Below are 13,068 nucleotides of genomic sequence, written 5' to 3'. Positions count from 1 at the left end.
CAGCTTCCGCAGCTGCTCCGTCAGCGCGTCCGTCGAGTGCGGCCTCACGCCCTGCGTGGCAGCCGCTTTCCTGTCCCTCAGGCCTGAGGAGATGAAGCTCCTGCTGATGTACTGATACTTACTCTCAAAGTTGCAGGAAATGTCCTCCGAGGTCAGGTCTCCCAGACTCTTGGACTTGCAGGGGCTGCTCTGCTGGATGGCCGGGTGTGGGGGGAACGGCAGAGCCCCCGGGAGCAGCGGGCAGGCTGAGCTGAGCTGGGGGGCACGCACTGCATCCTTGTGCTTCTCTGAGTGCTGCTGACACAAAAACCCAGCGTTCTCACACGAGGGGAAAGGGAGCTGGCTCCCGGCAGTCCTGAAGTTCTTGGAGCAGTGCCGGGCAGCAGCACAGAGCCCGGCAGTGGTGCTGCTCCCTGAGGTCCTGTCACCACCATGCCCAGGGTCCTGCTTCTGCCTCAGTCTCAGAGGAGAAGCCAGCTGGCTCATGTCCTCCCGTCTGTACTCACAGGCAGTGACCAGGAGGTCCTGGGAGTCCCCATCCACCTCTACGAGACTGCTGCTGTCCGAGTGCTCCCCAGTGACAGGGGGCCCCAGTGCCTCCTCAAAGATGAGGCCGCTGGAACCAAAAGAACTGGCACACTCAGGGGCTCCCCAGCTTGGTCCAGATTTTGTACCACAGTTCCTTTTGGGATTTGCGTTTAGCATAGAGAGGGATGAAGAACAAGGAGAGCCAGGCAAATTATTTTCTAGACTATTTAATCTTTCCTTGCACACTAATTCCCTGTGGCTGTTACATTCAGAAGCTGGAGATGCCTCGTGGATAATTGCATACGTGGAATACTCTGCATCCTCCAGGCTGGAGAACATGGCTGTATCTGGAGTGGAGAATAAAGGGGATTTGCTGGATTTTGTGGCAGTGAAGTTGTGCCTACAGGGGCTGCTCAGGTCTGCAGCCAACACGTGTGGGAGTGCAGCCCCCAGCCTGTGGGTCTGGCTGCTGCTGCCATGGGGGCTGGAGACAGGGGGAAGGGGAGTTTGGTCATCTGTGCCATCAAGCTGCCCAATGAGAGCAGACACAGCGCTGTCCAGCTCGCTCTCAGTCGAGAGAGAGACTTCATCAATGAGGTGAGAAATGTCACTGTCCTGCAGGGCCACTGTGGGGTGACAGTCAGGGTCCTCAGAGCACACAGCAGAAGAAGTATCAGTCAGCGAAAGAGGTGCTGCAGTGCTTTTCCTCATATTGTATTTGTGATCCTCCACCTCTGCTTTCTGAGAAAGAGAAGTCCCCATGAGAGCGATTTTCCCTTCCTTAGACCCTTTTGTGTCATCTTCCTTTTTACTGTCTGCACTGCTTTTGTGGTGTGATTTTTCTGTGGGAAGTTCCGAGTCAGAGTCCTGCATTAGTGGGACAGCTCCATCAGAAAGATTATTCTCCTGATAGTCCATGAGGTGATTTGCTTGAGCTACGCCATTTGCAAAAAGCAAATGTTCAGGTTGCTCCTGTGGAGGTGGTACTAAAGAGTCAGCTGTAGAATCCCTCTGGTCATTCTCCTTCTTGAACTGAGATGCTAAATTTAAAGCATTTGCCTTTTGCGCCGAACATGGAAGAACCAATTCTTTCAAGCTCGTTTCCTTCCCATTTGTATTGTCATCACTGTTGGCTAAATTAAATGAGGAACATATTAGTGGCATACAAGACTCTGCTCTGTCTATCAACAGCTATTTTGTCCTTAGACAGACAAATGGAGAACGCAAAATTAGGTACAGTTGTGACAGAACTTAATCATGGGGTTGTGCAGGTTTAGTACAAATTATCTGAGTGATATGAATAAATGGAAAAATACAACTGCAGGCACTTCATTGAAACTTCCTTGGAATGTCTATTACATCAAGCAGGTGATGTAATATTTGTTGTAAGTAATGTTAATGAGGTACCACATCATAGCTTGCACGTGGCATTACCTTCAGCTGTGTTCCTAGTCACATTTGTACTATAAAGAAGCGTGGCAATAAAGACAGAACAAAACAGCTCTGTTAAAACACACAACACTTGGAAACAAGATGCATGCTTCAAGCTGAGTCAAAAGCATCGAGTAGATGGACTCCAGACTGCTTTACACATGTGGTTACTGCAAAGTGTAACAATACAAGGATTTCATTTGCATCTTCTACCAGCAAGCAGCATTCACAAGGGCAAGGGTTTGAATTCCTCAAAATATACATATTGGATGTTTTCTCCACCAAATCCTCTTGTCTTTCTATGCCAGATCTGAGCTCTGTGACTCACTCCCTTGGAGATTTAATTAAACAAGGACTAAAGAAATAAACTTGGCATAACAGATACTGGTTTTAATGCTTGCTAGAAATCAGGTACTCTTGAAAGAAGCAAGGGGAGCCCCGACCATTCACTGGCAGCGACTGAACCCCTTAGTGGAGTAGGAACTGCTGCTAATGAACATGGCATTAAATGCCCATCTCCAAAATCTGGACAGTTCCCAGGCTTTCCAGTGCTCCAAGAGAAGGGTGGAAGAGATGCACATTTCCTTGATTTGCAGATTTATTTTTTTCTATAAAGAATGGAGGAGAAAACAGACAGCACCCTGTCCCCCTGGCATAATTGCGCAGCAGCAGAGACATGTTCAGCCAGAGCATTTTAGGAAGAGAGATCTCTTTGGGACAGCGTCTTCCATAGGGTATGAACAAAGCCTTACAGAGGCTCTAAGGGACAGGATCCACCCCTCTCACAGTTAAGAAGGGGCAGGATTCAACCCTGTGACAGCTTTTTAGATCGCCTCCCAGGGCCTGTGCTTTGGGCAAAGGGTTCCTTTGCTGGAAGTGTGTAAGCTTCCTTGTCTGTATCACCCTTGGGAAGAAACACGCAGGAAACTGTCACAGCTGCTGTGATGAACGGCTGAGCTGTATCATCTTCACATCTAATTCATGTGCCTGGTTTGCAGAGTAGACACCTTTCCAGGTGTCACCTATGTAAGGAGCTGACCAAATATTAAAGAGATGTGATTTAGCCCACTGACTCTTCCTTGAGTTGAATAAAACTACTTGCACAGAGGCTGCAGCACTAATCCTTTTGAACACACTATTTCAACTTGCTACACCAAAAGTAATTTTGGAAGCCTCTTACCAGATGTGTTTTCCTCTGCCTTGGCCTCCTGGGCAGTGTCCTCTGCTGGGCAGGGCAGCTCTACCATGAGGAATCTGTCCACAGGCATGGACGCAGGACGCGCCTGCCAACTCCGGTTCGGCCGCCGGACCACCCCTTCCTTGTCCTTCAGGTCTGTTGGCTCGGAGGTGCTGTCCTTCATCTCAGCAGCTTCCAGGAAGCCCATCTTGCTCTTCTTCCTGCCCTTGGCCGGGGCACTGGCCGTGCGCCGCAGGATGCGCTCGCCGATGGAGCGTTTCCGCACGTGGTGCCCGCTGGCCTCGGCCGCGCCCGCCTTGGGCGCCTTGGAGAACAGCCCTCGGAGCCCGATCAGCTGCTTGCTCTGCAAGGACAACACCACCACGGTCTGGGCTGAGCTCACACTCACTCACAGGGAGCACGAGGCACAGAGCTGCTCTCACAGTGCTTATGAGTGATGATGACAAAGTTCAAAATGCAGCAAAGCAAAAATTCACACCAAGCCACTCACATCTACTCTGACCAAGGAGCTCCCAGCACAGGTCTCCACGGATTCATGCATGCCTGGCTTTCTCCTCATTAGGATGGCAGCCTGGCACAGTTACAAGAGGGCTTTGCTCAGTCTCCTAATGGGAGCTGACAAGGCTCTAGGAAGTGTGTGCAGTGACAGGCTGCACATTAACGTGGAGGTTTATATGCATGGCTTTCATCAAAGCAATATTCAGATGTTTCAGAGCCTGCATGGAGAGTGGTGTAAGTTTGGCAGTTGCAGATCATGCGACTGGGAACGACTGGAAAGTCTGTGCCCAGCAAGTGCAAAGTGCATGCTCATGAGCTCTACCTTTGTGGCTCCTAGAAAGTGCATTATTGTGTAACTGGGATTGAGGATTAAAGGGCTCCACTGAAAGGCAAAAAGAAATGCAAATCCGTTTGGCTCATGTTTTCAAGACTGCCGCACAAGCAAATAAAGTAACAGTGCATCAGCTGTAAATAGAACCACTCTACAGCAAAGCATTTCAAACTATTGATTAGTTTAACGTAAGCGTCCCCCAGATCTCCCTCACGGATGCAAACTCAGCCAATTAGAAACAACAGTGCAGCCCATCATTCATTCAGAGCAGCATCAGGTGAACAGACCCAGTGACAGAGACCAAATCCCAGTGGGTGTCCCCTCCTGCTCCTCTTGCCTCTCCTCTAAAGTTACTCTCTACTGGTTTTCTTGAGCATATTTGTTCTTACAAGAGCAGCAGCCAAACGGGCACCTGCAAACCCTCCCCAAGGGATGTGATTTCACAGAGGTGCACATATCAATACATGTGATCCCATCCAGTGATCTGATGGGATCAGGGAGGAGAAAGGAAGTGGAGCTGGGAGAAGATCTGGACAAGAGCAAACCTCAGTCCTGGGCCCTTCTCTCTGCTGTTCTCTCCCTGTTCCCCTGAGCTTGCTGTGGGTGCTGCACAGCTTTGTGTTCATGTTTGTCATGACATTCTCTGCATCCTCTCAGAAGGCACAAAGACTGAGGGCTGAATGTCTTCTGCAATCTCAAACCTCACAAAGGTCAGGTTTTTGTGGATTTTTGTGTTTATCTTCATTTCTTAAATCACTGCAAAAGTGCTATTTTACTTTAGCATTCTGCTGAACATGGCCTTAATTTCTTTGTGCTGCTTTTCTCCAAATGGAAACAGCTAAGGGAGGCAGCTGAAAACACAGAAAAAGCACTGTGCTTTCACTTTCACTTTAAAAACATTCTAAAATTAGCAAACTTGCAGAAAACCAAAATTCATGCACTTGAACCTAAAATTAAATTACGTTTATTTAAATTAATTAAATTAGCTGCTAAAAATAGCTTGTCAAATGCCATGTTCTGGTGCAGTTACAGTTCTCAAGATCTACTTCCAAAATAAGACCAGTTTAGCACACTAAAGAAATGTACCTCCTGTACCTAGACAAGATAATTGTTTGGTGCTAACAGTGAGAACATCTGTAAGTATGTGCACACCAAGAGTGGAGTCATGGTGTGGTGTAACCCCCACACACACTCTGAGCCTCCTGGGCACTCCAACAAAAATCCTGAGAGGGTCTGGGGTACCTTCAAATCCATTTTTATCAGAAGGAAGATGTAAATTTCCATCTGTACCTACCTTCCCATAGGTCTCATTAATGATTATATGAACAAATATGGAAGCTTCTGTCAGCCCCTCTAAATACACGTGGCGATAGCCTGGGGAAACAGAAATAGAAATATTTCCACACAAACCACCACCAAGAACCAGCAGTTTGCATTTTATGCCCAGCTAGCAGTGACTGCCTATAAAAGTGATGTATACACAGGAAGCCACCTTGTGCCTTTAGTAAACTTCTCTGGTGTTCCCACAGGTTTTCCAATCCCTCATTATAAATTGCATCCAAGTTATAAAAAACACCAGCAGTAATTTCCAAAAGCACAGACAACCAAACTCCTTTGAGGAATGGTGCATGAAGCACCCTAAGAGAGCTTAAGAGTTGTCCAAGCTTCACATCAAGTCACAGAGATAAACATTTATAAAATCTATCATCTTGTGCTGGTAACATCCTCCTTGGGTCTGAAGGTGGATTTCCATGCCCAGGAGAACAGGGGGACTCACCAGGCACAAGGCTGCTGAAGGCCACAGTTCTCTGCCCCACAAAGTCTCTCCCGATGGGATCGTGGTCCCAAACCAGGAACCGCACCAGGGCGATTTCGGGCATGTGGATGGTGAAGGTGAGGGTCTCCTCCCAAACAGGATTGAACCCTGCCAGGCAAACAGGACACACTTTGGGAAACAAGTCCATGGCGAGTGCTTGCCTCAGTTCCCAAGAGGCACAGGACACAAGCAGCAGCAATGAAAATTCCATCATGTCAGTCACTAAATGTGACACATCTGCCCCTAGGACTGCTTTAAAAACAAAATGGGTCAGCCTGGGAGCCAGCAGGGATACCCAAGGCAAGCTGCTGCTTGGAGGCACTGAGATAGATACAGATACAGACATAGATAGATTTGGAACTTCTGCACAAAGGAGATTTAAGAACAATTCAGTTAAAAGACAATGTGGGGAACAACTCCCACCCTTCACCTCTAACTTTTTTGTCTCCCCACACCAGAAATTCTGTCTGGGAAGCAGCAATAATTTGTTAAAATACAATCATTTGATTTCATCAGATAAGATGCTTTGCAATTTAGAAAACAGTAACAGACACTGAATAATTTATAATAATTTCATATTTTACTCAAAGAAATCACTTAGATTATCTTACCATTGTCGTCCACCACCCTGGTCTGATCTTTACAGCAGTCAACAGGTAACCCAATAATCTCCACCTCAACAAAGGGATCTATTATCTGTTTTTCAAAAGCACAGTATTTTAAAAACAAGCCAGTGATACAAATGAAGGTGAATTTAAAAAAAAAAATAATGGAGAGAGTTGATTTAAATTCATATGAGAATTCAAACCCCTTTGATTGACATGAATTTTCAGGCAGCACTATCATGGGAATTGGTTCCATGAAGTCCATGTTGATGTACTGTTTGTATCAAGAGCTATGGACAGCTGTGACTAATTTTCATAAAAGTCACCTTTTAAAATACAAAACAAATCAGTTCTTAAACATCATGAGTAGGATACAGGCTGGGGGAAATGTAGTATTTAGTGACCAAAAGCTTGACAATATCTGAAATGCACTGGTATATTTGAGTAAGGAGAAGGTATCACTCCAGGAGCTCCCGTGGAAGCATCTGCTGGGACCAGAGCATCTCACCTCTCCTCTGTCCCCCAGCATTGAGTCAGGAGGCTTGGGGAGCTGCTGCCCACTGATGATCTTCAGAATAAGCTGCTTCTTAGGACTGGCAGGAAGTGGATCAGCAGAGTAGGGGTTGAATGTGCCTAAAAGATGGCAAGAATGAGAGTGTAAGGAAAAAGACATGGACAATAATTATCACCCCCAAGACAAACACAGACAAATTCAGTCAGAAATAAGAAACTATGAGTATGGAGCAGCTGTTCAGTAATTTTAAAATTCTCATTCTCTTTCTTACAACCTTTTCTGAGCTGAGCAGCCCTTGTTTATGTGATTCCAAGACAGAGCTGGACCAAGCCCTGGATGGCCTTGCTCCTGGGCCACTGCAGAGCTTTTTCTACTTTCTTGCAGCTGGTCATCCTAGGACCCTTTTTACTTCTTTTCAACACGTTAGTAAGACAAAGACCTCAAAATATACATATATACATATGATAACAGTAAGGGATTGCACACTAGTACAAGTCTAAGAGCTATGAGTGCATGGAAATATGGAAGATTCTGTATTTGTTTGCATTTTCCTTCCTTGTGCCTTCACTGTGAAGGACACTTTGTGAAAGGCCTGACATTTACAGTGATAACTACACTGGAACCTTACCTTTGCACATCTGCTGAGGTTTGAGGACATAACCACAGTTGCCATTTACCCTGAATTTTGCTTCATTTAACTGCATCACACGTCCCTCAGACTGGTAGTTTAGGGCCACTGAAAGAGAGAAGCCAGGTGGCATTAATGAAGACAGTGTTACTTGCACACACGCACCAAAAGGGAAGGAAGTCTTTCATGCAACTCCTACCTAACTGGCAGCCCACATTCCAGTAAGGAACAGGGTTGAAGTTGCTGGAGTCGATCCGATAGGCTGAGGGGTAGACCCTGGTCAGCTGCCTCTGGTTGTAAAGCATGAACTGCTCAGCCTTCTGCTGCACAGCCTGGTGGGCTCTGGTCTCACTGAACGACAGCACGTTCCCTGTGGAGCCTGTGCCATGGTACAATGGACACACAGGTGACAAACAATCCCAGGGCACGGGGCCTGAGCCCACACCTCATCACCTGGGGACTAATTGAGGGCAACGTGAGATTTTGTCCAGCGTTACAAGGATAGATTGTCTTGTCTTACACAAATCATGTACCTTGGGTAACTGAAGGGCACCAGCTCCCGCTTCCAGGAGGGTCTGTTGCTCTCCCCTCAAGTTTGCAGGTTTGAAAGGAAAGGCAAGCAAGAGCTCCAGCTAAAGAGCCCAAGCTCAAGAGCGCCTGCTGGGGCCTTTCCTCCTGCAGACCCCTAGTGATGGCTCTGGGGAACCTACAGCGAAATCCTCTGCTGGCAGTGGGGGCAGGAGAGTCACTGCTGGGGAGGGAGTGCCCCACTGGGCCCTGGCTTTGCCCTCGTGCCACAGCAACAGCAGCACTCTGCCCCGTCCTCTCTCACGAGTGACAAGGGATGTGGCAGCCCCGTACCGTCATCCACGATGTCCTGGGCTGCCACGGAGTTGGTGTACACCACCAGGTCAGACAGGGCCCGGCACAGCTTCACCGTCTTCCTGCGGCGGGCCAGCCTGCAGGGTTCAACCAAACAAAACCAGGCACTTGCACTATTGAAGGCATATTTCAATCCACCTTTCTGTTGTTCTCAATCCCCCTTTCTGTTCTTTCAAACAAGGAAGTGAACAATTGTGAGCAGGGAACCACATGTGACAAACCTCTGAGAGTTCTGGGATGACAGCTCTCCTCTACCTCCACAGCCCATCCACACAAACAAAAAGTTTCATTTAAAACATAATGAATTAGCTGCACCATGGCTGTTCTAGACAAAACCAAGGAGCATTTCAGTGACAGCAGACGCATTCTCAGTGGCAGTTTTTTGATTGCTTTTTCTTTCCATTCTCAGATGCAATAAGGTTGCCTGGGCTGTGATACACCTTCTTTAACCTGCACAGTTTGCTCTGAGCACTGTTTGCAGCGGGTGAAATGGGGCCTGGCATCTTTCCATGAGCAGTTACTGTCACTTCTCTGCAGTTCCAGGGCAATTGCTGCTTGCAGCCTGTGACAGGTGACACAGCCAAAACATGGGGCTCACAGCAAACCCACCCCGACAGCTGTGTCACGTGTGAGACACATCATGTGTGACACGCACGACACATGTGACACACGTGACCTGCTCTGGCACAGCCTCACACGCCGATGGCAGAGAGCAGCCCGTGGCTTTACCTGAAGGTTCCCAGCTCACCTGTGGGGCTGCCCTGGCTCCTTCCCAGGAGGGTGCTGCTGGCTGTCCTCGTCGTCCGAGGCACCGTGGGCTTTGGCTGCTGCCTTTGCAGCTCTCTGTGGGGAAAGAGCCAAGCACGGCTGCGTCAGTCAGGGCTCCAGACACCCCCTTCCCATGGTTGCTGCTGGGCAGGAGGGCAAGCTGGGTTTGCAGCTCCAGGGACAAAACTGACCCCTGGGGCTAGGCCAGCAGAAGTTTCCCTGCTGTGGAGAAGGAAAGCCAGCACAGAGCACCACTCCACCCCACAGCAGGGACCCAGGCTGCAGCACGAGCAGCTCTGTGTGCTGGCCAACCCAGCCAGGCCTCACAGCGTTATTTCTGCCAAGGGTCTGTCCAGCACAGGCCACTGTGTGCTTTGTGCCTGCCCTGCTCCCTCCCAACACGAGAGGACAATGCTGCTCCCTGGCTCCAGGGCACTGCTCCTTCTGAAATCCCAGTGGTTGTGTCGTATTTAACAAACAGCAACACACAGCAGGGTCTAAATGCACAGAGCACTGCTTCTGCCCACCTGTGCTTCCCCCCAGTTTAGAAAGTTAAACATATTCTTTAGTGAAGGTGTGAACAGAGTCTGGGCAAAATGCTCAAACATCATCTTTCTACTCCCTTTTGAGCCACATACAAATATTCACATGATTCTAAATTACTGCAGTATAAAGAAAATAGCTATGATAAAAAAGATTAAAACCTCAAAAATCCCTTTTTCATAAGCACCTATGATTTAATAGTTTCCAATTTCAGCATTACATCTTTTGTAACACTAAACACAGCTTCAAGTGAGAGTAAGTTAATTCCCTTCTCATCAAGAGGTAATTAATATAACTAGGAGCTCCTTATCCTTTTGCATACAGCTCACTGAGCACAGATTTCTTTCCTCCTCTTGTCACACACAGTATTGAACATAATTTAGTTTGCTGTGTTTAGTGCTGACATGAAGTTGACTATATTGGAAATCATTTGCATGGTTCACTTTGGAGTCTGAAGGTCTGCACTGAGGATGTTCCATGCAGTTAACTTTCAGAAACTGCCAGTTTTAGTGTCTTTGTCCCTCCCCTGGTAGTTTTTAAGGAGGTTATTCATTTGGCACAAGAGCTGGCTGAAAATGTCACATATCAATACTGTTGGGTGGATCATTCTATATCTGCAAAATATCCATAGTAACCAGTCTTCCCAGGCATCCCTTCAGCTGGAAAGGCATCAGGGGGCAGTTACAGGATGTCCCTGTTGCCTCAGCCTACAATACAGTCATTGTTTTTAAAAAAATCTGTATACACCCTTATTTTTTTCAGCAGAGGTGAAACGAACTGGCTTTCCAACCTGCTACATCCATTAGGACAACTAGCTGAAGTAATTAAATTATTGACAGACTTTCCAGCCCTTGGCATAACCAGCAGATTCCAGTGGCTGACATTTGCCTGTGACATCTCACTCCACAGCATTGGTCAGGCCAGCAGCAAGCACAGGGTGCTGTGGGCAGTGCCCACCCTCAGGGACCACAGGCACTTGGAGCTCTCACCACACCCTGAGTGAGTAACCTGCACTGAGCTGAAGGTGCTCAAGGAAACACAGCACTTCAAACTGATGTAAGCTTGGAACTGAAGTGTAAATACAGTCTGATACAGTCTGCTTAGGGAATTTTTGATGGCTCCTAGCTGGCTTCAGGGCAGATGGACTGATGGCTGACTAAATTCTTTGGAATGTCTCTTAATCATAAAAAACTGCTCAGATTATCAATCCCAGAGTTTGCTGCAGCCCTCACCAGGGCTAGCACAGACCAAGAACAGCAGGGTCTGGCAGGCTGGGGCAGAGGGGCTGCTGGTGGCACAGGGACTGGGCAGCAGAGCTGCCCCTCTGCTCAGTCACCCACTCTAGAGCGCTCACTGACTCCAAGAGGAAGGAAGCTGGCAGCTGGATCAGCTCAGGCTGAGGCTGTAAATCCAAGGCTCAACAAGGCACTGTGGGAGTGTGGGAATAGGGCAGGCAGATGACAGGAGCACATTTGTCAGGATATAGGAACGGGAGGAAACGTGTGCACTGTCCCTCGTGGGGGCTGCTCCGTGCCCAGCTGTGAAATGAGAGCTCTCAGCTCCTGCCTGGGTCGGTGCAGACATCACTGAAGAGCAGCAGAGCAGGCAGCCCGCCCCAGCAGCTGCACAAACATAACCAGGACATGGAAACCAGGAAGAGATCAGGGAAGAACACATCTGCACAGAGCAGGAGCACAGAGCCAGCACTTGGCCACAGCAGCCCCTGGGAGCAGGGACAGTCCCAGCATGGTACTGCCCAGGGTGGGACACAGCAAAACTGGGCTCTGACTGAAGCAGACACCGTCAGCTGTGTGGGAAACAAGATATGCCAAGACATTTGTCTATGCTGCTCTTCTGCTGCTGCAAGTTTGATCAGAAAATCAGCAATTCCACAGCACAAGTAAAGGTGATATTTTAGTCATGTGAGATGTTTTTGTTCATCCTTAAAGGTTCTCAATCTTCTGAACAGTATTAAGACACCAAGTGTGATCACACAGGCTCCCTCCTCGCTGCCCCCATGCCCACCAAGCTTGTCTGGAGCAGTAAAACACTGCCAGGGTCTCTGGAATGCTGCCAGTCCCAGAACAGCAACCTGAGCTCTCATTTATTCCACTCACCTTGTGTTTACCAAAGTTGCCCATTAATGATCGACCGTGAGACTTTTTTCCTCCTTCTTTTGTGTCCAGGTTCTGTGCAGAGAAAGTGCAATAAAAAGTGTAACTAGATACCTTCAGAAATGTCTTTAAAGAGTCTGCTACAGTCTCTAAAAGACAGAATTTCAACCTCATACAAGTTCTTGTGCGTCACCCATGTTCACTATCATGAAAGTACAGTTATTGCAAATGAGACAAAGTGAGTTAAAGTCTGATCTGTGCACACAAATTGAAATCCAAAATCTCATTGCAGGACTTTTCTAATTTCTTTGTCTACTTACTTGTTTAGAATCCTCTAACTGTAAAGAAAAATATTAACATTAGTACTCAAGACAACAACAAACCATGTAGAAAAAGCAGTCTAGCAAAACCAGGCAAGAAACAACAAACCAAGACGTCTGAGTGCTCTTGAAAGCAGCCACAAAGGAAAAGGGGAGAGGAAAAAGAATCTCCTAGCAGATAAATGTGGACTTTTCATAGGCAGCCTGCAGGCTGAGTTTCACATTGCCAGCCATGCCCCTAGACATCAGCTGGATAATTCCTGGCAGCATCTCGCTTCTTCTGTCAGGAACACACAGCTCTTCATCTTCTGAAGAGCAAAACAAAACTGAAGAATATTCCCCTAGCATTTCAGCTGGGTGAGTACTTCAGTGCTATGAACTCCAGCTACTCCCTGTTCAGTGCTGAGCTGGAGTCACTCTGGGCTTTCATGACAGTGAGGGCACTGGGGGCCCAGCAAAATCAATAACCTGTGTTCAGAGATTTGCTCAGAGCTCAGGCTGGAAGTCTCTGTAACATGTAGAAAGAATCTTTAGCAGATTTTTATTTCATTTAATAGCAATTCTTTGGGAAAATCAAAGGCAGATCAGTAAAGAAGGAATATAAATGACCAGTAAAAAAATAGGAAAATATCCCAACTGCTCCCTTTCTGGTCCATCAATTACACAGTAACTCCCAGAAAAGAGCTCTGTGACAGCACTACTCAAAGGCAGCTCATGAGCCACACAAGCACCAAAGCAGCATGATGTTTAACCAGCTGGTTTTTTCCCATCTAGTTCAACACTGCTATAAACTAATCTTCCAGTTGTTTTAACTCATTATCCCTAGTCATTCAGCTCTGAATTTCTTTGAGACCCTTGGAAAAAACAACCTTCACATGGGTCACAGCAGGGA

At 47.5% G+C, this 13,068-nt stretch overlaps 1 protein-coding gene across 1 annotated transcript in view; it reads right to left on the bottom strand.

The window, feature by feature from the left end:
- Positions 1-13,068, bottom strand: part of PLCH1 (phospholipase C eta 1) — a gene marked incomplete at its 3' end in the record, with an annotated part of 46,598 nt that continues 33,530 nt past the window's right edge. Inside the window, exons 14-25 of the mRNA XM_017734412.1 lie at positions 11,860-11,931; positions 9,180-9,274; positions 8,411-8,508; positions 7,749-7,928; positions 7,550-7,657; positions 6,916-7,040; positions 6,414-6,498; positions 5,764-5,910; positions 5,281-5,360; positions 3,978-4,037; positions 3,140-3,500; positions 1-1,661 (exon numbers count right to left, since the gene is read on the bottom strand). Coding sequence (XP_017589901.1) covers positions 1-1,661; positions 3,140-3,500; positions 3,978-4,037; positions 5,281-5,360; positions 5,764-5,910; positions 6,414-6,498; positions 6,916-7,040; positions 7,550-7,657; positions 7,749-7,928; positions 8,411-8,508; positions 9,180-9,274; positions 11,860-11,931 — 3,072 coding nt within the window. The remainder of the gene's footprint in view (positions 1,662-3,139; positions 3,501-3,977; positions 4,038-5,280; positions 5,361-5,763; positions 5,911-6,413; positions 6,499-6,915; positions 7,041-7,549; positions 7,658-7,748; positions 7,929-8,410; positions 8,509-9,179; positions 9,275-11,859; positions 11,932-13,068) is intronic.

Source organism: Corvus brachyrhynchos, unplaced genomic scaffold, assembly GCF_000691975.1.
Source record: "Corvus brachyrhynchos isolate BGI_N302 unplaced genomic scaffold, ASM69197v1 scaffold544, whole genome shotgun sequence".
NCBI lineage: Eukaryota > Metazoa > Chordata > Aves > Passeriformes > Corvidae > Corvus > Corvus brachyrhynchos.
The sequence above is the reverse complement of the archived record's forward strand: the minus strand, read 5'-3'. Positions and strand labels throughout refer to the sequence as shown.